Raw genomic sequence first — 22,284 nt, 5'->3', positions numbered from 1 at the left:
AGTTGATGATGGACATTGGTCAGCTCAAATGGAAGTTAAGAGGACAAGCTACAAGCTTCTTTCCCCAAATGGATGAGCTTTTGAAGGAAAAACAAAAGATATCTCAGCCAAAACCACCTGCAGCAATTTAAGTAACATGGAGAACATTCCTGTATATCTAAAAAGTCATCTGGGAGACAGGGTGTGTAAAGGGATGGAGAAGAAGACCTATGACTGAAGCAGTTACAGAAGTTCATTGTGACAGCAACAAGAAAATCTCTCACAAAAACAACTTAAAATGACTTTAATTAAAGTACATTAACACAATATTTACAAAATCCTTTCATGTTTCATAAATAAAAACATTTGCTTGAGTAAAGACTATAGATATTTAAAATGTCTATGCATTTATATATATATACACGCATATATACACCCATGAATGGTATCAAACAGTTATGAACTTTGGTTTTAAGTTACTGGTGGAAAAGGGCTGGGCATGTCAATGACTTTTTAAACTCTCATGTTTAAATTTGTACCTACAAGAAACCCGGAGCAGAGCCCTTAGCAACAGCACGCTAGGTTTCTCCCATTTCTGGAGCGATTGATTCTGCAGTCTGTACACAGTCACCGAGTTCTACATTTTTCAGCAGTGCCCTAGTAACAGGCTGGCCTCATCACCACAGAGACACACAACAGGTTCTACTGCAATTTGCTTTGCAGTAGTTAACATAAAGCTATTATACATTATGGTTTTTAATAAGGCAGGATACCTCAAAAAGAATTCCAGTGCTTGTTTTTTTCTTCTTCAACTGCTCAACTTTCAACTTGCCACAGGGAATCACTACTTACAAACAAGGAGCTCTGCGTGGTACCTGATCAGGTAAACTCTTACACAGAATTGGTAACATAGAAATGTCTCCCACCTCTAGGTGGATTGCTATGATTATGGAAAAGCCTGCATCAAAAAGATTCATATTTGGAAGCTCAAATCTTATATGAATACTCCCACTGACAAACTTTAAGTTATGCAAGTAAACGTATACCATATTTGCTTCTTAAACATTTTATCACATGAATAACCCTCTCCACTGTGGCCAATTTCACTGATTTTAGCAAGGGCTGGACCAAGGGTTGCTCTAGTGGCTGAGTCCTGCAGCCCTTGCAGTAAAGAATATTGTAAAATTAGATATCTCAATTTTATTTTGCTGAATTCTTGATACAAGGTGTCTGCACTGAGACTTGGAGGATCTCATGTGGATCTCTGCAACACACACCCACAACACGGATATGAACCCTAGTTTATAACTTCCAAATCTGGGACTTATCGCATTACTCAGAATCTTTTAAAAAAGTGGATTTTATTACAATTTTATTAGTACAAATTGGAGCCAGTGTAAAGATTTCCACAAAGTGTAAATGAAATTCAAAAGAAGCCAACTATATTGGAACAAATGCAGCTGTAAAACACTGTAAAGTCTCATGGAATGTGCAAGTCCTGTAGAATTGATTCTACACTTTTTTTTTTTTATCTGTACCACTTCCATATACAAAGCAACGAAGCCTCCTCACTTCGCATCAGCTCCTCCTACATATATTCTAGTCTATGCATTTGTGATGTAATGGCAGCATCACAAACTTGGGTCAGAAATGAAATAACTGCAATTTCTGTTCAAGAAAACTGATTTTAAAACTGTTAACAATATGTTAATAGGACAATTCCTATTTTTCTGAAGCATCAGAGTTTTACAAATGCAGTCAGTTAAGAGAAACTGAAATTGGTTCCAGTACCACATGCTGCACAACATGAACAAACACAAAAAACACTTTCAGCATGAAAACGACTAGGTGCTATGCTCTGTAATTCCAGTGCTGAATTTGGCTCCAAGAGCTGAGCAGTATCTTGTCAAAGAATACTTACGAGGCACAGAGAGCTCTCACTGGACTAAAATACTGGTCGCCACAGCATGTGACTGCTGTGCATAGATAGGAATATCATCATTCTGTGGAATTAGGGTAACTCGGTTAATCATTTAAGGAGAACTGGGAGTAAAGTTTATATTTATGTAACTTTATGTATAAGCAATTTTTTTTAAATAAAAGTTTTCCTGAATGTTGGAAAAGAAGTATTTGTATGATCCCTGCTTCCTGTTCATATCACGGACATTATGACCATACCTTGACCATGCACACAAGTAAAGAAAACAATAGTCTAAATGGTATTGCAATCTTCGGGCTGAGCAGGCCCATTATCAAAGCAGTGACTGGTGATAATTTGTAAAAGTAATACCACTAAGTATACTGCAGGGAGATGCTTTAGTGGGCAAACAGTGCTTTTTATATTCTCACCCTCAACCACACCATATATACCATAATAAAAGAAATGAAGATCACACTTGGGCAAACACACATGTTCCTCGCTACAGCTGCTGTGACTATAAAATTACATCATTTATATCAAAAGCACTTTTGCCACACATGCAAAACAACTAGTTTCCTGAATTTCTTCTCTTTGAGTAGTGCATCTTCAAGGCCACGGCGTATAAACAATGTACTTTTCACCCATCACTCATCTCTGCAGTAGATTCAGTCTCTGTCTTTAATGCTGGAAATTAAAAGAAACAAAAGATACATAAATATATATATATGTATATATGTATGTGATTATTCAGAAACACAATTATTATTTAAACAGCAACATTTTGCGCTGCCTACCTAAGTAACAGCTTAAAAAAATGCTTTTTTTCTTCTTTCAAACTTTTCCATTATTTGAGTGTTAAGCTTGTTTGCAGAGTGATAACTAATAGGCAACTGCTGTCTCAGCCTCTCTGCAACACAGAAGTGGACATTGTGTCTTGGAGCTCCAGCTTACGCATAGGATACAAGCTGTACTGGCTCCCAACTGAATCTGTCTGACCTGTCCTGTTTTTACTCCTAATGCTGGTTTACTTTCACATGACATGTTGTATGCTAGCATGCTTCAGCATCTGACTTACCCCTGCACATATGAGTGAACTTGCAAGGGACAGATAAGGTAGAAAGCAAGTAAAGCTCAAACGGTTCCTGCCTCCAGCTTGCAAGTTAGAGCCCTTGCCTTCAATCTGTGAAACCTGTTATTTTTAGGAGCCATCCGCCTTTCAAAGCAGACAAAGCGGTCAGGCATCTAACCCTATCCTAAAAAAAATCAAAATGAAATTGATAGTTAGCAATTTTGGTGTCTTTGGAAGCTCTACCTCAACAATAAAAGCGAAGCCAGGCTTTTGTAAGCCTAAAGGAGACGCAAGAAGAAACGGTTGACTTACTAAAAATTGGTTCTCCAAGAAAAATTCTACCTTTGTCTTCAGCAGTGAATGGTAACTATATTGATTCCATCCTCACCTCACTTCTTGAAAGGTTTGAAAAAAGAACACAATGGACTGGTAAGTATCTGTTTCCTGACATCAAACCACTGCTGAGGAGAACACGTAACTGTCACTTCTGCAGCATGACCTACCTTCCACTCCTCCTGCCTACTTCAGTTTATACTAACTGGTACACATTTTCGTCAACATATTTAGGAGACACCACCACAGTCGTCCTCTGTACTGCAAAAATACTTGTATTTTTCTATTGATTTAGAAAATAATCCTACGGCATATTTGGATGAATCATATACTTGTCATAAGCAGCCAGAAGTAGCACCTAGCAGTACATGGTATTTGTAGAGAATCCTGTTTATAAAAATCAACTGCCATACTTTTTTTTTTTTTGCCAGGTAGGGCTCTATTTAGTGCCTCCTTTATTGTCATATTGTCACTTCATGCCTTCTAGACACGATATATTTATATTTCAAATAAATTACAAGGCTTAACGTGGCCCTACTCTTTATCCTGACTAGCAAATTGTTGTATTTCAATGCAGGAGTACTCTGTTAAAGGTTTAATGATACCTCATCACAAGCTCACTCAGTTTCCAGCAAGAAACTGAATTTCCAACAGCATCAGCAAGTGCTCTTTATCTATCCAACTCCCGTGAAAATGAAGTACAGAAAAGCATGAATAAACAACTGTTTTCATTTTCAAACCCAAGCGTCTAATCTATAATGTAAGCTCTTAAGTAAGACCAATCTGATGTTTAACAATTCCAGACAAACTCTTGTCTTTCTGATGGATATGAGATGCAGGAACAGAGCATTTTCAAAAACTAGGCTACCTACTTTAGGTACCAGCTTGAGAACCTTGGGCTGAGTTAATATAGCCCTGCTAATTTCATGTCTTACTATCAATTTGGAGTAGTCTATTCACATACAGTTTGTGTTGCAATCTTACAAGCTGTTATAAAATCAAGACGGATTAATCCCAGCATTGAGAGCATTTCAAATCGCAAGAAATCTTATGTTGCTGTGTTCTGGCCTAGCTTATCTTTGATATCTATTAGATCATTAAATATCAAGCATAACTGATGAGCAGAAACCATACTGCACCTTTTGATCTTGGAGTTTTGAATTCTGTTTTGTCAAAAATATGTTGAGGTTATTTAAGCAGCTTTTAAATTTTATTGAAAATGTGATCCAGTTATGTTTGTTTTTAAATCATTACTATCTGACACAAATATAAATTAAGTGAAATCTGACTGAAATATAACCAACCTAACAAAACCTACAGAATTTAAAGAACATCTAAAGGTGTGGAAAGGGTGGTGGTGGGGGAAATACAGCATGCAAGACTACTTCTTTTAAGCCAATCTCCTGTGAACTTCCATGGGAGATCAATTCAAGAGGAAGAGAAGAGCTAACAAAAACAAAACAATATAAAAAAACAATACACAAATACAACCTACCACCCACAAAACAGTCCATGCATCTTACATACTACATAAGCACAAAGGAGGCATATAAACTATTTGACTTTCCACATTTGATCAAAAGCATCCTATTTAATGGTCGTTTCTCATTAACCCGTCCTTTTCACTGTTTACAAATACACATTTTTTCTCTTAGGTAGAATAAATATTTTCTGTATCATTTCTTATCAATTAAATATAATTTGACTAAAACCGGCACCTTCACTGAAACCTGCCCTCCAAGCTTCATTATATTAACACTGGCTAACTCTAAACATCAAAATCCCCAATTAAATGTTAAAGTAAATAGCTGGAGACGTATTTTGACTCACCATCATTCTAACATCACTCCTTTTGCATCTTTAAAAGCCAAGCAAATTGATTAGTAACAAGCCAAACAAGAAATGCTTCTTAATTATTATTCAAATTAATTCTAAAATTCACTTCAGAAGTTCACTCAGCATGCCAGTCAGTGAGCAGAATAGCAAGAATATCTCAGTTACCATTTCTCACTGTAAATTTCCCCAGTCGTAAGTGCTATCAGTTTCCCAACCCAAGGAAATAGTAAAAGAGTAGAGCAACAGGGATAGATTTTGCTAATAATCACAAGTTTTCCACTAAAATAAATGCTTATGAAGAATTAATACCACCTTTTAAGAGGAAACAAAGCAAAAATGATGGATATAATATCCTGAGGTATTATATTTGTCCCCAAACAGGCAAATGACGCCACTGGCTAGCACGCACAGTAGTTTAGAACAGGGGGGTCTGGAGCTGCAGACATTATTTCAGTGAGATCAAACTCTTACAGACTCGCAGAGCCACATGAATTGACATACATCTCTGCCACCTCAGTGCTGTTGCACTGAAAACTACGATTATTTCTTAATTATTTCCATAATTAATCTCTTAATTAGATGATAAGTCTTGAATATCACCTACCATTTAGTGGTTCTTCTACAGCTTTCTGCAAAACATTTAAAAATATATATATGTATAAAATGCCTTCGTGTTTACTTCTGGCTCGCCACAGTTAAATTACTCTAATTGACATATACAGTAAGTAGTGATTCTACAAAAATCAAGAAAGCTGAGCATTAATAAAATTAATGACTAGGACTTCCCCCCCAAATTAAAATCTATAACTGCACTCTCCAGATTATTCTTCCCCTCTGTAATTTTTTTCCTCAGATGAAATACCTCTAGGTGGCAGCAAAAGGTATGCAGATACTACTTTTAACTTCTAGAACCTGGGGGATTATTTCTCTAAATTGATCAATGTTTAGGAATAAAACAGCATGAGTAAAAAAAAAATTAGTCAAGCACAGTCAGGTGTAATCTTCTCAGAAGGAAATACACTACAGCTGTGCGTTTAGTCTGGTAGACAACCAGCAGAAGTGACACACACAAATTAGTAATTGATTAAGAGTGGTAGATTTCAAAATACGCACCTTTTCCCCCTCAGCCTCAAGAAAGCATCAAGCATCATTTTGTAAGTATGCCCCACTGTCAAAATGAAGCCCTCCATCGACAGGAAGTACTCCTTAGTCTTAAATTTACACAGAATAAAACTGTATTTTCAAAATGATTTCACGTCTGTTTAATGCCTCAAAGTACAGCAATATATGCTGAACAGCCCTTGATGGAAACAAGCAACATATGAACACACTCAGTTTTCCACCAAGGCCTATCTGTGACTTCCATAAATTCACGTGCACAGATTTTTTGTCATCCAAGTCCCTTGGACACTCCACTAACTGCTAGAAACACGTTTTTAGTGGCTGAGCTTTCTAACAACCTAAATTCTGTTAAATTCTTTAGATTTTATTCCCGTCTCCAATTCAGGGTAACATGAAGTTCTCTACTACATAAAAAATTACGGCCATTTCTTTATCTGTTAAATCCTTGCTGCAGTGTGAAAACCACCTCATGAGGAAAATTGCTTATAAAGAGAAAGGAGTTCCGCAAAGGATGTTATTTAACATGTCGGTTTGTATATCAAAGCTCATTTACAGAGAAAAACTAAGAAAAGAAACACCTCCTGTTGCCCTTTTTGCTTCAATTCTACAAGCAAAGATGAACATACAGGCAGGATTGCTTTTTGAGCAACGTATATCTGTAAAACACTTCTCAACTCATTATTAATAGTGAGCTTTGTGAACTGCCTCTATTTTTATTTTTTTCAAGCTCCATGTACTTATGTTCCTTCCCTAAGCAAGGTATCATCAATCCTCTGAAATACTATTCCTTACAATGGAAATGGAGAAAAAGCAAAGAAAAAAAATATCTGTTGTCAAGCTCTCATGCCCCTCTGTTAGAAACTGGCCTTTTTCAACAGCTGGGTCTCAGGCTATTGGCTAAAAAGGAGGCCTAGGAATGTGTCTCAAACGATGACTGGCATTCATGAAGATGGGATGACTTAGTATTTGCTGTGCTCCCCTGCTACAACAAAGTTCTACTGATATTTTACATTTGTGCCTTTTTACTTGCTTCTGCAGAATTCCAGAAATCAGGCAGTTCACATTCATGGAGCACCAGAAAGAACTACTTAAGTCTATGAAAATTACAGTTTTATGAATGACTATTCTGGAATTAAGAAAAAATGCATGAAAAAGCTTCTTAAAGAAATAAAGTGCTTTTCCATTTCTTCTGTGTGCCTCAGAGAAGGACTACTCTGCTTTCAGATGGTGTCGACAAATTATAGGACTTTACAGGAAGGTAAAAGAGGAAAAGGTCAAGGCTACAGTATTTGCATAGTTGGGAATTCCAGAAAACGTTAAAGGGTTCTGGTTCAGAAGGCCACAGAAAATCAACTCAAGCCTAAGTCTTTGTTATAAGCCACCTATATTAAAAAAAAACAACAAAAAAACAGTATTCTGCACTCACCTTAATGAAAAAACATTAACCAATGGTCTTTATAAATTAATGGCTAGGAGTGCATTTAAAGACACCAAACTTCCGTTCACATCCACCACCTTTGTGACATCCCTTTAAAAACTCTATTTGAGCACAACACTTGGTAAGGGTGGCAATAACAGTACTATAGACGCACTCAATAGGGACAATGAAGACCACCAACTCACTCAACATTAGACATCTGTTACACAGCCATAACTTTTGCTTGCTACCAACCTGGTCTGAATTCGAACTAGTGAAGAAAGGCTCAGTATCTCACTACAATCCCCTGAGCCATCTAGTCACCCCAAATTTATTAATTTTAAGCTTACCCTTGGAGTTTGATGATCTTTCATTCTGGAACCTAAAAACAATTACCAAAAAAAAGCAAGAATGAACAAGTGATCAGCCAAATAAAAACATCTACTGATAACATTTGGAAAACAGTAGCAACACACAAAATTGCAGCTTCCTCTATTCAAACTTACATAATATGATCTCCAAATTCTAAAAGCCTCTAAGCACTCCTGTGTTTAGGAACTAAATACGTGTGATCCAAATTATCTCACTCAAGGCATTCAGCTCTAAAAATAAGTTACATTACATGTTATTCTTTGTGCTTGTTTTGTACAAGCTTCGTAAGTAGCCCGATAACAACAAAAAAAATGTTATTATTGTTAAAAGGCTCACTTCACCTCTGTCACATTTTGACTTATTGTAATCTCAGATATTAGGCCTTCTGCCTTATTTTCTTCTTTAATGGAATTCCTCCCTGTCTCCGGGTCTACTATTTCTGACCATCACCACACATACTGAAACGGAGAGACCGCATAGTTCAGTGCAGACTATGGACTAAGCTGACTCAAGTCAGCTTAAGTCTGGAAGCAATGTATCTTCAATTGTATGGTTCCACATCCAAATTAACAAGCTGTTTGAAGAGCCTTCATGCACAGCTTGAAGCAAATAAAGCTACCCTGCTCTCTTACACACAAGTTATAAAGTCCACATTATGCTGTGGTGTGCCAGCTTAGAGATGTCTGCACCACATTCCAACCCACAGTGTTGATGTGCTTTTTGCTGACCTAGCAGGCCTGACCAGATTTTATACCTTCAAGTCATTTTGAGATCTGGTGAACAGACCAGTTTCTGAAACAAAGCATTGCTATCCTTTGCTCCTGGCTTTTAAAATTAAGTATAAGAAAAAACAGGACTGATTAAAACAAGAGGACCTCATTCAAATTGCTCTTATTTTAGCCTTCATCTAACCCATGGAAATCATTAGGCAGATTTTGCTTCTTCGAAATCGTATTCTGAGCATATCTACTATACGCTGTTGTCTGTGCCATCCTGTAACTTACTCCACAGACTCCTTGAAATGTTTGCTCTTTTAGTCCTAACCCTCAGCTTGGCAACTGTGTAAACTCAGATCTTAAAACAACAATATTTATCTTACAGCTGAAACACTCTTACTTGGGAAACCCAGGTCTGTTTATTATAAGCTAAAACTTTTTTTTTTTTTTTACTACAGACTCTCCAAAGTCTATGAAACAAATGCCAATATATACAATTTATCAGCAATTATTTTTTAACGATGTAATTGTGAAATCTAAAATAAATAAAATCAATGCAGAATATTCAATGCTACTTACAACTAGTATATATATAAAACAGAGCAAGCAGATCCTCAACAGCCATAACAGCTAAGCCGGCAATTACAACAGACAGAAGTTGTGAACGACAGGCTGTTAAGAAATAAGAGATTGTATCATATGACACAAGTAAAAACACAAACTTTTCAAATATAAATACTATATAAATAAGCCTGTTAAAACTAGAAGTAATTAATTTCTTTCGAGCCTCTCCCAAAGCTACTTTTGCATCTTTCTTTTTTTTTTTGGTCTATGTTCTTTAATGATACTAAGGCATTTATTAATTTATCCTGGTAACAGTTCAGCTGTAGTATTCCACTGACATTCACTGTGATTAGTGATATTATTTACATTTTATATTTAACTTATATCTTTGATCCCATTTTTTTCCAACAATGGCATTAGATTACAAAATACAATAGTGTTATTAATAGTAAAAAAAGGGTCTACGTTTCCACACACGCCCCCCTCCATTTTTTCCCCTTTACAAGGGAGAAGAATATAAGGATAGCTCTGATTTTCAAGAATATAAGGATAAGATAGCACTACAAATAACAGGAATGCTGTCAAGTTTACAGAGCAGAAATTGGCTATTACAAGCTACCTGGAGTCCATTCCAGAAACTCCCTTGTTCTCTGATCCTTATTAACCATCCATTTTTCCAGGGCCTTGAAGTCATTGCAACTCCCTGTGAGCTGACCCTAGGATGAGCTACTGATACTTAAGGGTTCCTGAGCTAAAATTCCAGAGACAGAGCTAACATCTACCTTCTATGAGCTGTAAAGAAAAAAAAGTCTCCCTGAAAAGAGAGGGTGATTTTCGATTTGAGAACATAGTAAAAACATCCACCATTTTGGATCACATTAGAAGGTAACACTTTACCAGAACTCTTGCATATTTCACTATTACACACTACTTGACAACACTTAGGTGCCCCTTACAAATACTTAAATCGGGGCTCCACTGAAAGGTCCATCATTTCACTCAAAGCAGAGAAACCTTCAGAAACCATCGCAAGGAGAAACACTTCCTTAAATCCCAAATCAAATAAATTAATAAAATGAAAATGTCTCTGAGAAACAATAAATTGGATGTCCAAATGCTTAGATGAACCCCAATATGTATGCTACAACTAAATACACTGCCAAAGATGGCTACTCCTAAGTTCACCTCTGTTACTACTTCCAGATTTGCCTTCTTAGGCTGTTTCAATGACATCCAACTCCCAGCAATTTGGTTATCATTTGCATAGAAGCAGAGATTAACAAGGAATTTCTGATTTATTCATTGAACACTAGAAAACAATTACGGCTCTATCTGTGATTTATTTTGTTTCTTTATACTTTAGGCATCACTAAAAGTACCAGTAATAAAGGTCAGTGTTTGTTTGAGGTGACTCTACAGGGTGCAACCAACTGTTGCAAAAATGAAAACAATTTTAGAAGTTAATTTCTAAAGCAGCAGCTCATGGAATGCAGCCATGATGGATACAGTCATACTTATTAAACTGATATAATAGTGCCTTTGGGCTATTCTTTCACCAGATAAAAGAGCATTAGCACAGTAAAAAGGCACTTTTACAGAAGATATATCGCTTACCTGAGATGCACAATGCAAAACCAACAAAAGCAATTATAAAACCAAAAATTTGAAGACATATCAGAACATATCCTTTACGTGTTACATCAACGAGAACTGGAAAAGAGAGAAAAAAAGAAAATTGTAATTTTAAAGTATCAAGTACAGAGATATGAAAGGTAGATCATTCACACAAGGAACATTCAGGTTCTCCTAAATTCCAAACTCAGCCAGCACGATAACAAAAACTATGCACGTCACTCAGGGAACTATTTTGTGCATGCATAGCAAAAAATTATAAATAAACCTTAAGCAGAAGAAATAAAACATACATTCCGAGAGTCAGACATTCATCCCAATCTCAAGACCAAGGAAGGAAGAGCAGGAATCATTCAGATGTCCTACCCTAAATCTCTTTTCTCAATTTATACATCTTCCCTGAAGCAACTCAGACAAACAAAGGTTAATTTGCTTTGAGAAACTAGGAAGGCCAGGAAGCCAGCATGCTATTGTAAAATGTATTTATTAAAAGTAAAGTATGTAGATTATGTGAGTTGGGGGAGGAGGTCCTAAGTTTTTCTAACACTATGGTCTTCAGCTGGTGAATAAAGAAATACTCACCAATTTTAAATATATAGTATTGAAGCACCATCAATATCACAGCAGGCAGTACAACAAAACCAAGACCAACTTTACTGATAGTAATATTGCCACCTGCAAACAGTTGTATGGAAATTAGTAAAACAGAAATCTTTGGTTGGAAGAAAGCACAAAGCAATAAAAGTAGAACATGAGCATCATCAAATTTTCAGGGTCCCCCAAAATCCACTGAAGTTAAGCACCAGAATTCCTCCCCAGCCTTTAGCAATCATGCAAGGCAGCAGCACAGAAAACATAAATCCATTTGGAGTCTGTATCTCTCTATGACCATCTGAGAACTACAAAGATCATTAGGGGACTGAAACCACCTCTCTTATGAGGAAAGGCTGAGAGAGCTGGGCCTGTTTAGCCTGGAGAAAAGAAGGCTGAGAGGGGATCTATGCTGGGTTTAAGTAGCAAGGTTTTCGTAGCAACGGGGCTGCAGAAGTGGCCTCTATGAGAAGAGTTCAGAAGCTTCTCCACATCAGATCAGAGACAGCTCCAGCCAGCTCCAAAGGTACCTGCCGCTGGCCAGAGCCGAGCCAGTGAGCAACGCTGGTTGGGCCTCTGGAAGAACAGAGTCAAGGAAGGGAAAGAACTGCTGCACAACAGCAGCAGAGGAGTGAAAAGCAGTCCAGCAGCCCCCAAGGTCAGTGCAGAAGGCCCATGGAGAGCCCCCACAGGAGCAGGCCCCAGGCCGGAGCTGCAGCCTGTGGAGGGGAGCCCACGCAGGAGCAGGGGGTCTGGGGGGAGCTGCCGCCCATGGGGGACCCGTGCTGGAGCAGTTTGCTCCTGGGGGATGGATGGACCCCGTGGTACGGAGCCATGTGGGAGCAGTTCCTGAAGAGCTGCTGCCTGGGGGCAGCCCCCGCAGGCTCAGTTCAGGAAGGACGGCATCCCGTGGGAGGGAGGGACCCCACGTGGAGCAGGGGCAGAGAGGGACACTGAAGGAGCAGCAGAGACAAAACAACAGGGACTGACCACATCGCCCATACCCCCATTCCCCTGCACCTCTCAGGGGAAGGAGGTGGAAGAGGGTGGATGAGGGGAACGTGTTTTTAGTTTCTCCCTGCTCTAGCTTGTTAGTAATAGGTAATAAATTTCATTAATCTCCCTATGCTGAGTCTGTTTTGCCCATGACAATAATTGTTGAGTCATCTCCCCATCCTTATCTCAACCCTTGAGCCCTTTCCATTGTATTTTCTCCCCATTTCCCTTTGAGGAGGGGGAGCGAGAGAACGGTTGTGGTAGAGTTCAGCTGCCCAGCAGGGTAAAACCAACACAGGATCTTATCAAGGTATATAAATATCCTAAGAGATGGTGTCAAGATGATGGGGCCAGACTCTTTTTAGTGGTGCCCACTGATAGAACAAGCAGCAATAGGCACAAATATTAACACAGGAAGTTCCATCTGAATATGAAGAAAATTTACTGTGAGGGTGACAGAGCACTGGAACAGGTTGCCCAGAGAGGCTTTGGAGTCTCCTTCTATGGAGAAATTCAAAACCCACCTGGACATGATGCTGTACAATGTGCTGTAGGTGACCTTGCTTGAGCAGGGGGTCAGACTAGATGATCTCCAGGGGTCCCTTCCAACCTCAACCACTCCGTGATTCTGTGACATTCACAGTGCCATGTCTGTTTTACTCTACAGTTTTACTCATTTTGAAATAAGTAGCTGGCAATTAATAGGCAGTACTAACTTCATATGACAATATTGAAGAGATTAACCTGTGCTCTCATTCCCTTAAACTAGGATTTTTATTTCACTTACCTTGGACAAAAAGAACAACAGCTATAACAGCAAGAACTGTGAAGATGGCACATCCTACAGCAACATACGTCTTATTCTTATGTACAGTTTCATATTTTAATGCTTAAAAACGAAACCAAGAGAAACAGAGAGGAAACCAATCAGACACACAGATTCTCTCACAAAAAATAAACAGATATTAAAACTACGACTTCTGTCCTAAACAAAGAAACAAACTCCTAAGATTTACAATTTTAAGTACCAAGAGTCCATTTGCTTTCATTGTTTGATATGGTCAATATGGCTTACTCAGTTAAGTGAAACCTGCCATTGGTCTTCTAGTTAAACTCTTAATTCCACCTTCTATACAATTCCGGTCCAATGCTGTCAAAATAACTTTGGGACATGGTACAGGTTAATTCAAGGAGATGCATTACTGATATTTAAAATTATACTATAGCAATTTTGTTACTAAGGTGAATGTCAGACACGGATTTAGAAACCCTCTTCCTAGTGACACTGCAGAGTTAGATGTGCAACAGGTGATTCTCCTGTCTCACTGGAGTGCTTTGAGGATAAGTATATAGGAATGATCTACATATGTTTAGATGCCATAAGACATGACTAATTTTCAGTAAAACTGCACTGTTAACATAGCTACTATCTCAGCAATGGTCAATTCCACTGGAAGGTTTCAAACCGGCAGCACTTGAAGGGTTTTAAAAAGATGGAACAGTACAAATATATCATCAAATAAACATCCGTGTTTGTTTTGTTTCTGCCTTATGCACTGCTAAAACGAAGACACAAAAAAGGCAATGCTAGCTCCAAGCTTGAGTATTCATATACCAACAGTCTTGGTATACGTCAAAGTTGGTAATCACTAGCAGAGAACAAATACAGTAAATAACTTCAAAAGGAATAACAAGGAGCATGTACAGAAATAACATCCTGCTTACAGGCATTGCATTAGCACAAAAACCCCCAACGTTACTAGGATACAATAAATACTGTAGAGGGTATACATGACTAAATCTTTCATAGTATTTTATCTATGGAAGGGTTACAGAATGCTCTCTCTTGTAATTAAAACTCTACCTTTAATTACGTTCACATGGCTTAACAGAACAAGATCTACACTATACTCAATTCCTAAAAGTTAATCCTGGTGAAAAACCAAACCAACCAACCTCCCCCCCCCATATATTCCCAAGTGTCACGCAGAAAAATCAAGCCATTTAAAAAATACATATATCTGTTACAAATGAATCTACAGGTATACCCTATCATCACTGGATTCACAGGTTTATTAAAATAGCATAAACTAAAGGAAAAAAAAGTAAGTACACCCACATTCAATGAGTTAGAAGTAGCGGGATTACTTTTCCCCAGAGAAGTTATAGAGCTCATGATAATGTACAGAGATGCAATAAAATCCAAGCAGGCTCAACTTAATCCTGTAAAATGATAGTGCTTCTCCATGGATGTATCCATGGACATCCCAAGGCAATTATTACTTTGCTATCAAAATACTAAAAATATGCAAGTTCTGGTACAAATGCAAGGTAATGGCAATTCCAGAACATTTCAGAACAAACCAGAGAGCCTTAAACCACTATAAATAATAACAAAAAATCAGGAATCTAACACTATGGAAATAAAATCATAAAAAAATATATGTATTAGTTTTCAACCTCTGACCACAGGTGAACCTTTCATGATTCATGAAAAGGTTAAGAAAGCAAGTTATATCCATAGATGACTGAATACATATGCGATTACTATAAATCACTCTGAGTGCGATTTCCTTCCATTTCTTATGGACTTGACTCTAAGCAGAATTTATTTAAGTCCAAAAATTAAAAAATGCTGAAAAATCTCAAAGATTGATATAACAAATTGCACCACAGAGAACTATCTGAAAGACTAGGACACAAAGCACTCTCTACGCTGCATACATGTTGGACACTGTTGTATGAAGAATGCCTAAGGGTGTCTGACACCAGTGAATGTATTGTCTCTGAAAACATTTAACAAAATCATTGATACCAGTGTTAAATTACAATTCAGCCAGAGTCAAGAAACTAATGTAGAATTTTACATGAAAAAGATAGCATGATCTTTCTCTAATGTTGATTTTGTGGCCAAAATGAAAAATGTTTTTGCTTTTCATCACCCACTAATGCATGGCGAACCAACAGTGAACAAATGCTTCTTGGTTTTAATCAAGGACAGTAGACGTTATTAATTATACCCCGCAAAACTTCCACACATGCAAAAAAGCTCATTATTTGCAACAAAACTGGGAGCAGAACCATTACCATATATACAGCAGACTAGCTCTGAACACGGGCCTTTTAGGCAACAAGCCATACCTTCTATGATCTTACAGCTGCTAAGTATGTTAACCTCAGGAAGCAACCCCTGGCCCCCACGCAAAGTAGAGCAGACTGGCCCAGATCCCAGTGCTTAGGGCTAGAACCCCACAACAAACTGCCTCTATCCACATTACGTATGTTTTGTTAACAAGTGGCATGCTGAAGCCCCAAAACACAGATCTTACTGATCAGGTCTTGTGCTCAATGCCAAAAATGTGTGTTCCATGCCCTTGAAAGAGCATAAGACCCGCTGAAAAGCAAAACTGAAAATTACGCAGGGCAAAAGTTTAACTTGGTGTGCTTTTTCTTTTTTTTTATTGACAATGCCTGCAAGTAAGAGAGCTTAGGAACTTTTCTGAGAACTGCAACCAAGTTAAATCTCTAACTGTGTTAGTTCATTTCAAAAGCAATCCCAGAAATGAACATAAATAATACATCGTGGATGATCAAGAGAGAGTTCCAGGGAAAACCAAATGCTAAGTTCCTAGATAAAGTAGACACACTGCCCTGCTGTATATTATCTGAATCGGTTCTACCACACATCCTTTCATACATAAGTACTGCCTTTCATCCTGCACAGATACTTTTATGTAAGTGATTTTAGGACAAGTCAATAGTTGCAAAGAATTAGAGTCGATACTTACCAATAACACCTAACTGAGCCCAATAAATAACAACAATTAAGAACAGCAACACCGAGATGACAACACTTTCCACGAAGTCAAACTGTCGCCCTACAGAATAAACAAAGAAAAATCATAGGAAGAAAAATGTGAGATTACTAGCATTTATTGCTCCTTTTAGGCTATCCCCTAGATTGTTCATTTAGCATTTAATAGCTAGCCTGTTACACCTCTTAATTCTAGGAAAGCCACGACTTCTACCTATGTAATTTTCACTCCAATCTTGTGTGACAACCTGTTTTTTTCAGGTATTTCTACTTACTGTAACATTTCCAAACTGCAAGTCTTGACCTCCAGTACAGCAGAGGTTATGTTTATGCTGCTTTCTAGCAGCACAAGTTGTGGAATTGCAAACAGTACATTAGACCAGAGAAATGGTGAATTTAGGCTAATCAGGGAAGTTAGGCAAGATCTGAAAGGCCCGATTTGATGCTTCCCCAGCTGTCCTACTCTACTCCCAACGGTTTTAACTCCCAAAGAAGTCCAGATGTGTGATAAGGAATCGAGGAGCTAGCCCAAGTTCGACAGAAACACTGCTTTGTTAATTTTAGAAGTCACACATTTTCCTTTATCTTCCCATCATCATCCATTAGCTTTTTTCCCTTGCAGTTTGGATGGCTTAGGCTGTTCAGTCACTCGTGCTGTAAGATCATGCAAGCCACCTTCCAACGTGCAATTCTGAAAACCTCTCCACTGAACTGGAAAATGGAGTTGTTTCTGGCATCTCTGCTCATAACATCATTTAGACTCACACAGCTGAATCCAAAGTCGCCTTTTCTTACATTATACTTGCTTCCAAAAAAATTTCTGATCTTCATTTAGATGCATACTCCTTGCACTTGTCATATTTCAAAACTCTACCTGCAGCTCCAGAAACGTGGAATTAAGTAGCAATGCCTCACAATTTCCAGTGCCAGGTAATACCTTGAGGACAGTCTGAAATTCATGAATTCCACAGAGAGCATGTTTAAGTAAAGCGGAAATTAAAGACTTCCACTGTACTTGATTGTTTTGGCTCAATTTTGTATTATTAAAGACTATCAATGAAGATTCATGTTTGTAAAACGACACAAATACCTAAGAGGAAGAAAAGCATTATTTCATGGTAAGAAAACACTTCTCCACACAAAATCCTTGCTTTCAGCCCTTCTCACAGTGCACAGTTGCCATTCTTTGGATAAACCAGCTCCTGCAGACAAATCCCAGTGACAGTGCTTGATGTAAAGGAATTACCGATGACTCGAAAGCATCTGCAAACAGAGACTGACAAGTAGCATAACTTCCTCTGCAGCACTTCCAGGTGGTGATACCACTTATTCTGCACACAAAGAAGCAGCCACAAAGCCTCATATCTGCTAGGATTTCAGCAAGCAACTATATGGTTGAGTCTCAGAGTCTAAAAGCACTTTGTGTATGGAGGGGCTTGCAATATTGTTGGTATGTGCACGTACAAGAAACAGCTGAACACATTTTCTTACTAATACATTTCCCTTAATGCAGTGTTTCATAGAAATAAACTGGCTAAAAACATTAGTTTGAAAGCCAATAGAAGGAAGCCAGCTCCAAATTAATAACAGATACTTCCAGATACTTTCCATAGGAGAAAAAAAATAAAATCCACACATCAAAAAAAACACACTGTTATGGTCACTTGCCAGTATAGGTACCTGATCAGGAAAAGGTGTGGCCAAAGACAAGAGCACAGGCATGGAAATCTTCTTCACTATACTAACTGCTTTCTAAAGAGAAAGCATGCGTTTACCAAGGGAAAATGGAGAATATTTGGCTTTTATAATAAAGCCTCTAAAAACAATTGCAACATAGTAGGAGTGACAGCATGAGTTCACTGCTCAGAAATGAAAGTGAAGACTACAACAAGATTTCCATTATTCACCAACCTTCTTCAAAACTCCTTTGCTATACTTCCTTCTCAAGGATATCTAAAATGTTGAAGAACAAACACCAAAAGATTAAGCCAAAGCTCTTAAAACGAGAGCAAGCAACTCTTTCACCTTCAGATAAAACCTCAAGCACAAGACTAGATTTTGCTTTTTTCAGCATATGCTCTAAAACCTAATGCAAGCTTGTAACAATAATTTCTTTACTAACCACATTTATTGTCTGGTGTTGGGGCTTTTTCCTCACCACAACTGCCAACTAGAAAACAGAATTAGAAAACTTACATTAGTTTCCTGCTTTGTAGGTCTTTACAACTATTTCAAAGTTCTAAGCAAACAGAAAGGATTAAAAAAGGCAAAAAATAAAAATAAAAAAAAATAAAGTTGTATCACAAGCAATGTTTTATTAAAAGATTACTGACCTTTTTTAAAAGGACAAAAACCTTGGTTTTTAAAAAGTCTTCTGAACAGAAGACCCAGTCTTCATAAACCTTAACACTGGCCCAGCTTATGTACAAATGTTCTCAGATCCTCAAGCCTTACTTTCTCTTCTACAGCTCAACACTGAATAACAAAAGCAGCCCAAAAAGGCTGAGCGAGGGGAAGGCAATAACAGAGAAGGAAAAAAAAAGTTGCCTATTCTTTGTCCTCTGTTTTTGTAGCATCCTGACTCTTTCAGTGGTTGTAACCCCAGCCCCCCCCCAGCCTATTTCAGGAGTGCATTTGTTTTGCAGTGGATACAATTAACTCTATAATTAGATTGTGAATTACCCAGATGTTTGCAGCAGGATACAAGTAACATCTGCTTGGTATTCAGAAACAGCTTAATGACAAATGCAAAAACAATAGCAAAATATTCTCCAGCAGACCCGTGAGACTCCACGTGCAACATATATGCAACGTGTTCAGCTCTGAGAAACTTTCCAGAAGCAAGAATCAAGTCTCCTGTGCCAAACAGATAAACTACACACACGTTGAGTGAAAATGCCGCTTCTGCAGCATACTAGACAGACTGCCCATGTATAGCACATACCATTATTCAACAGCTAAGGTGCTATAGCACGAGCTGTGTCTGACAAGATAGGGTAAAACGTTTTGCTAGACATGAAATTCATCACTTAGTCCCCGTTACTTCAGTCTAACATCGTCTGTCCAAAGACGACATTTAATGCTGCACAACCGTAAGAAGTTATCACCTAGTAGTAGCATTTTCAACCTCACTGAAAAACAGCATTTTAGATCAAGTCTTAGAACTCTTATACAACATTTCTATCAGTTCCATCTGTAATTTTTTCAGAATAGCTAAAGATTGCAAGATACTATTCATCAAACAAAACATCTCTGCTGCCCCGTGATGCCTGTATACATCTCAGTAGTACAAAGATATTAAGAATATGCGTCAGTATGTAACACAGTAACATGAAGGTGCTGAAAGTAACACCAACTACATAACCTAAAAGATTTGAGAAAACATAGACTTGATCTTATCAGACAAACCACCTTCAGCAATTGGTACAGAACAAAAAAAATGTGTTCAGATCTTTCCCACAGAAGCACGCCCCTCAACACAAAGTAACAGAGAGTAACATTCAAGTTAGAAGGCCTGGACCCAACAATCTTGGCACTATCAATTTCCAGTAGTAATACTGTCATATTCATTATTTTATTCTTTCCCATAAGATCTTGCTTTTCTCTCCCAACAGGTTCTAAGACAAGCAGACAACTCACCCGTGACGGTTCTAAGATCAACTTTTGTTTCTCCTTCTCTGTTTAATTCTGTTACTTCACAATTGTAATTTCCATCTTCTGCTTCCGAACTTTTAAGTTTTAGAGAGGCAATGCCCTTAGATAAATCCTGCTGAGACAGCAAGTTAGCTGATGGAACCGTCTCATGCCTGTAAATACGCTGTTCTGCTCCGTTAAAAGAAAAAAGTACTTTTCCTTGTTTTTTCCACGAAACAAAGATGTTACTTTCGTGCTCCTTTAGATTAACCACGTGGCAAGGTAAAACGACAGTAGTATTACAGGCATCTCTTTCAACAAAATCTACTGTACTGAACACCAGCTGGGCAGAACCTAGGAAGAAAAAATGAAAATTGATACATTCAGAATTATTTCTTAATACAAAAAAAAAAAAAAGAAAAACAGAAGAAAAAATAATTATAACACAACTTGGGAAAACAAGAACTCTCCTGCAAAATCATAAGAAAGCATCCTGTTCTAAGGGAGGAGCAAAAGAAGAAAAAAGGCATTATTATAATTCTATCACAGCCCTATTATACAGGCTTAGCCACTCCCACATGCATGTAACGTACAGATACCATAACCAGTCATAAATAAAAAATCATAATAAGGCTTTGGGTTGCCATTTGGACACTTCCCCTAAAATGCCATACACAGAAATACTGCCTTAAGGCTTGGTTTCTGCAAAGCACACGCATAACATTGACCATAAGCAGTGCCACTGATGTTCAAACTTTTCCTGCAGATCACACAGCTGTCTAGCAGTATAAGCACGGTGCCATCAGCTCCACGCAAGCATCTGTCACAGCTCGTTAAGGTCACAGGGATTAATTTCTACCTCTGCACTTCTGAAAGAAGGGAGGCAGAGCAGCTTAGTTTAAAAAAAAAAAAAAAGCTTATCACTTACTCCTCATCTCTGAAGGTGGAGCCAAATGCCTGCAGATTTAGAACACTTTCATTTTTCTCTTCCTCCCCAATGACGGAAGTGCACACAAAATAACATATGTAAACAATCTGTTTTACTAAGCATTTGAGTATACAAAACAACGGGATTGAAAATGGAGAATTTGTAACAATGAACTCACTTTCCCGTATTGTAAACCACGGTGCTTAATGCATGAATGGTATTCAATGCAAGTAATAAAAATCATCGTATGTTATGTTATTGCTGCTGGTTTTAACCTCTTTTCCAACACCGCAGCACCGTTCCAAAAGTGTACCACTGACCACTATTTAAGGAAGACCTAAAGATTTTATCTGAAACAAAAAGCCATTCTCCAGTTCCTGAGAACACCAACAATTAGTAACATCAATACTAAAATCACACCAGGAACCGGAAGAAAGAAGTCAGTTAAACTTGTTCGACTGTAAAGTATGAAGGCTTTTAATTTCCTCTGTTTTTCATCACTTGTACAAACCGATGGCTTAGTCGACCAGTAATCATAGCAGTGATCGTTCCCAAAATCCTCAGTGGCACTGGTGATTCAGAATGCTTGACATATTTGCCTGATAAAGACGGAAAGTGAGCAAAGGCCTGCGCGGTATGACGAAACCACGTCACTGCCACTCAGAGCGCTGGGCAGCCCCTGTGACTTCAGAGGAACTGCTGACAGTCACGCCTGGAGCAGGTCAGAACTGGGGTATGGGTTTGGTGACTAAATTCAACAAGGGGAAGGGAAATCTCAGAAGAGAGTTGCGTCACTGGGGTAGCACAGGTTTTTCGAAGCAGCGGCCTTGGATCAAATTTAGAAAGCCTTCAGCACTGGAACTGTGCTGTTATATTTTCGTACGATCACCGGGTTACAACCGAACACCAAGGCTTATAATTAACTTATTAACCAGGTATCCTGCACGAGGGCACTTTGCGGGGACAAGGTTTATTTTCAGGGCTCCTCGCTGCACTTTTAAAACCGCGCCTCACAAAACCAACAGCACCCACACCCCAGCAAGGGAACGCGCAGAAACTACTCCCCAGCCCCTCACAAGGATTACACACAAGCGCAATTAAAAGCTGCAGCGCTTCCCCAGCTCCCCCCCCCCCCCCCCCCCCCCCCCCCCCAGCCCCTCAGGACTCACCGTGGCGCAGGGCGCCGAGCAGCAACAGCAGCGGGCAGGCGGCCGGCAGCCACATGGCGGCGGGGAGCGAAGCGGAGCGGAGCGGAGCAGAACTGCGCCTTCCTCCGCTGCTGGCCGCCGCAGCCGCCGGGGGGCGGGGCCACGCTCGAGGCGGGGACACCCTCTGCCGACGCCGATTGGCCGCCCCCCCCG

The 22,284-nt window shown here is 38.7% G+C and overlaps 1 protein-coding gene across 7 annotated transcripts; it reads right to left on the bottom strand.

The window, feature by feature from the left end:
- Nucleotides 1-268: 268 nt before the first annotated feature.
- Nucleotides 269-22,255, bottom strand: CD47 (CD47 molecule). 7 transcript variants are annotated; one of them, XM_040569106.1, is made up of 12 exons: nucleotides 22,093-22,242; nucleotides 20,002-20,349; nucleotides 18,485-18,532; nucleotides 16,337-16,426; nucleotides 13,336-13,437; nucleotides 11,544-11,636; nucleotides 10,944-11,039; nucleotides 9,345-9,437; nucleotides 8,028-8,059; nucleotides 5,743-5,767; nucleotides 5,133-5,160; nucleotides 2,380-2,584 (listed from the first exon to the last, which is right to left on the bottom strand). In XM_040569106.1, exons 1-11 carry the CDS (start codon nucleotides 22,145-22,147, stop codon nucleotides 5,135-5,137), a joined length of 1,008 nt encoding a protein of 335 aa, XP_040425040.1. In that variant the 5' UTR covers nucleotides 22,148-22,242; the 3' UTR covers nucleotides 2,380-2,584; nucleotides 5,133-5,134. The 7 variants fall into 7 exon arrangements, with proteins under 7 accessions (XP_040425029.1, XP_040425063.1, XP_040425055.1 ...); XM_040569095.1 differs by lacking the exon at nucleotides 5,133-5,160 and having other exon boundaries at nucleotides 269-2,584; XM_040569136.1 differs by lacking the exon at nucleotides 18,485-18,532.
- Nucleotides 22,256-22,284: the final 29 nt, after the last annotated feature.

The sequence above is a fragment of the Cygnus olor genome, chromosome 1 (genome assembly GCF_009769625.2).
Source record: "Cygnus olor isolate bCygOlo1 chromosome 1, bCygOlo1.pri.v2, whole genome shotgun sequence".
Taxonomy (NCBI): domain Eukaryota; kingdom Metazoa; phylum Chordata; class Aves; order Anseriformes; family Anatidae; genus Cygnus; species Cygnus olor.
The sequence above is the reverse complement of the archived record's forward strand: the minus strand, read 5'-3'. Positions and strand labels throughout refer to the sequence as shown.

What these genes read in the sequence shown, in the direction of transcription:
- CD47 (XM_040569095.1), bottom strand. Translation starts at nt 22,147, where the DNA reads ATGTGGCTGCCGGCCGCCTGCCCGCTGCTGTTGCTGCTCGGCGCCCTG. An exon ending in GGCTCAGTTAGGTGTTATTG is followed by an intron (nt 13,438 to 16,336) that starts GTAAGTATCGAC and finishes TTCGTTTTTAAG; the next exon opens with CATTAAAATATGAAACTGTA. An exon ending in TGTAGAAGAACCACTAAATG is followed by an intron (nt 2,585 to 5,742) that starts GTAGGTGATATT and finishes TTTAATTTCCAG; the next exon opens with CATTAAAGACAGAGACTGAA.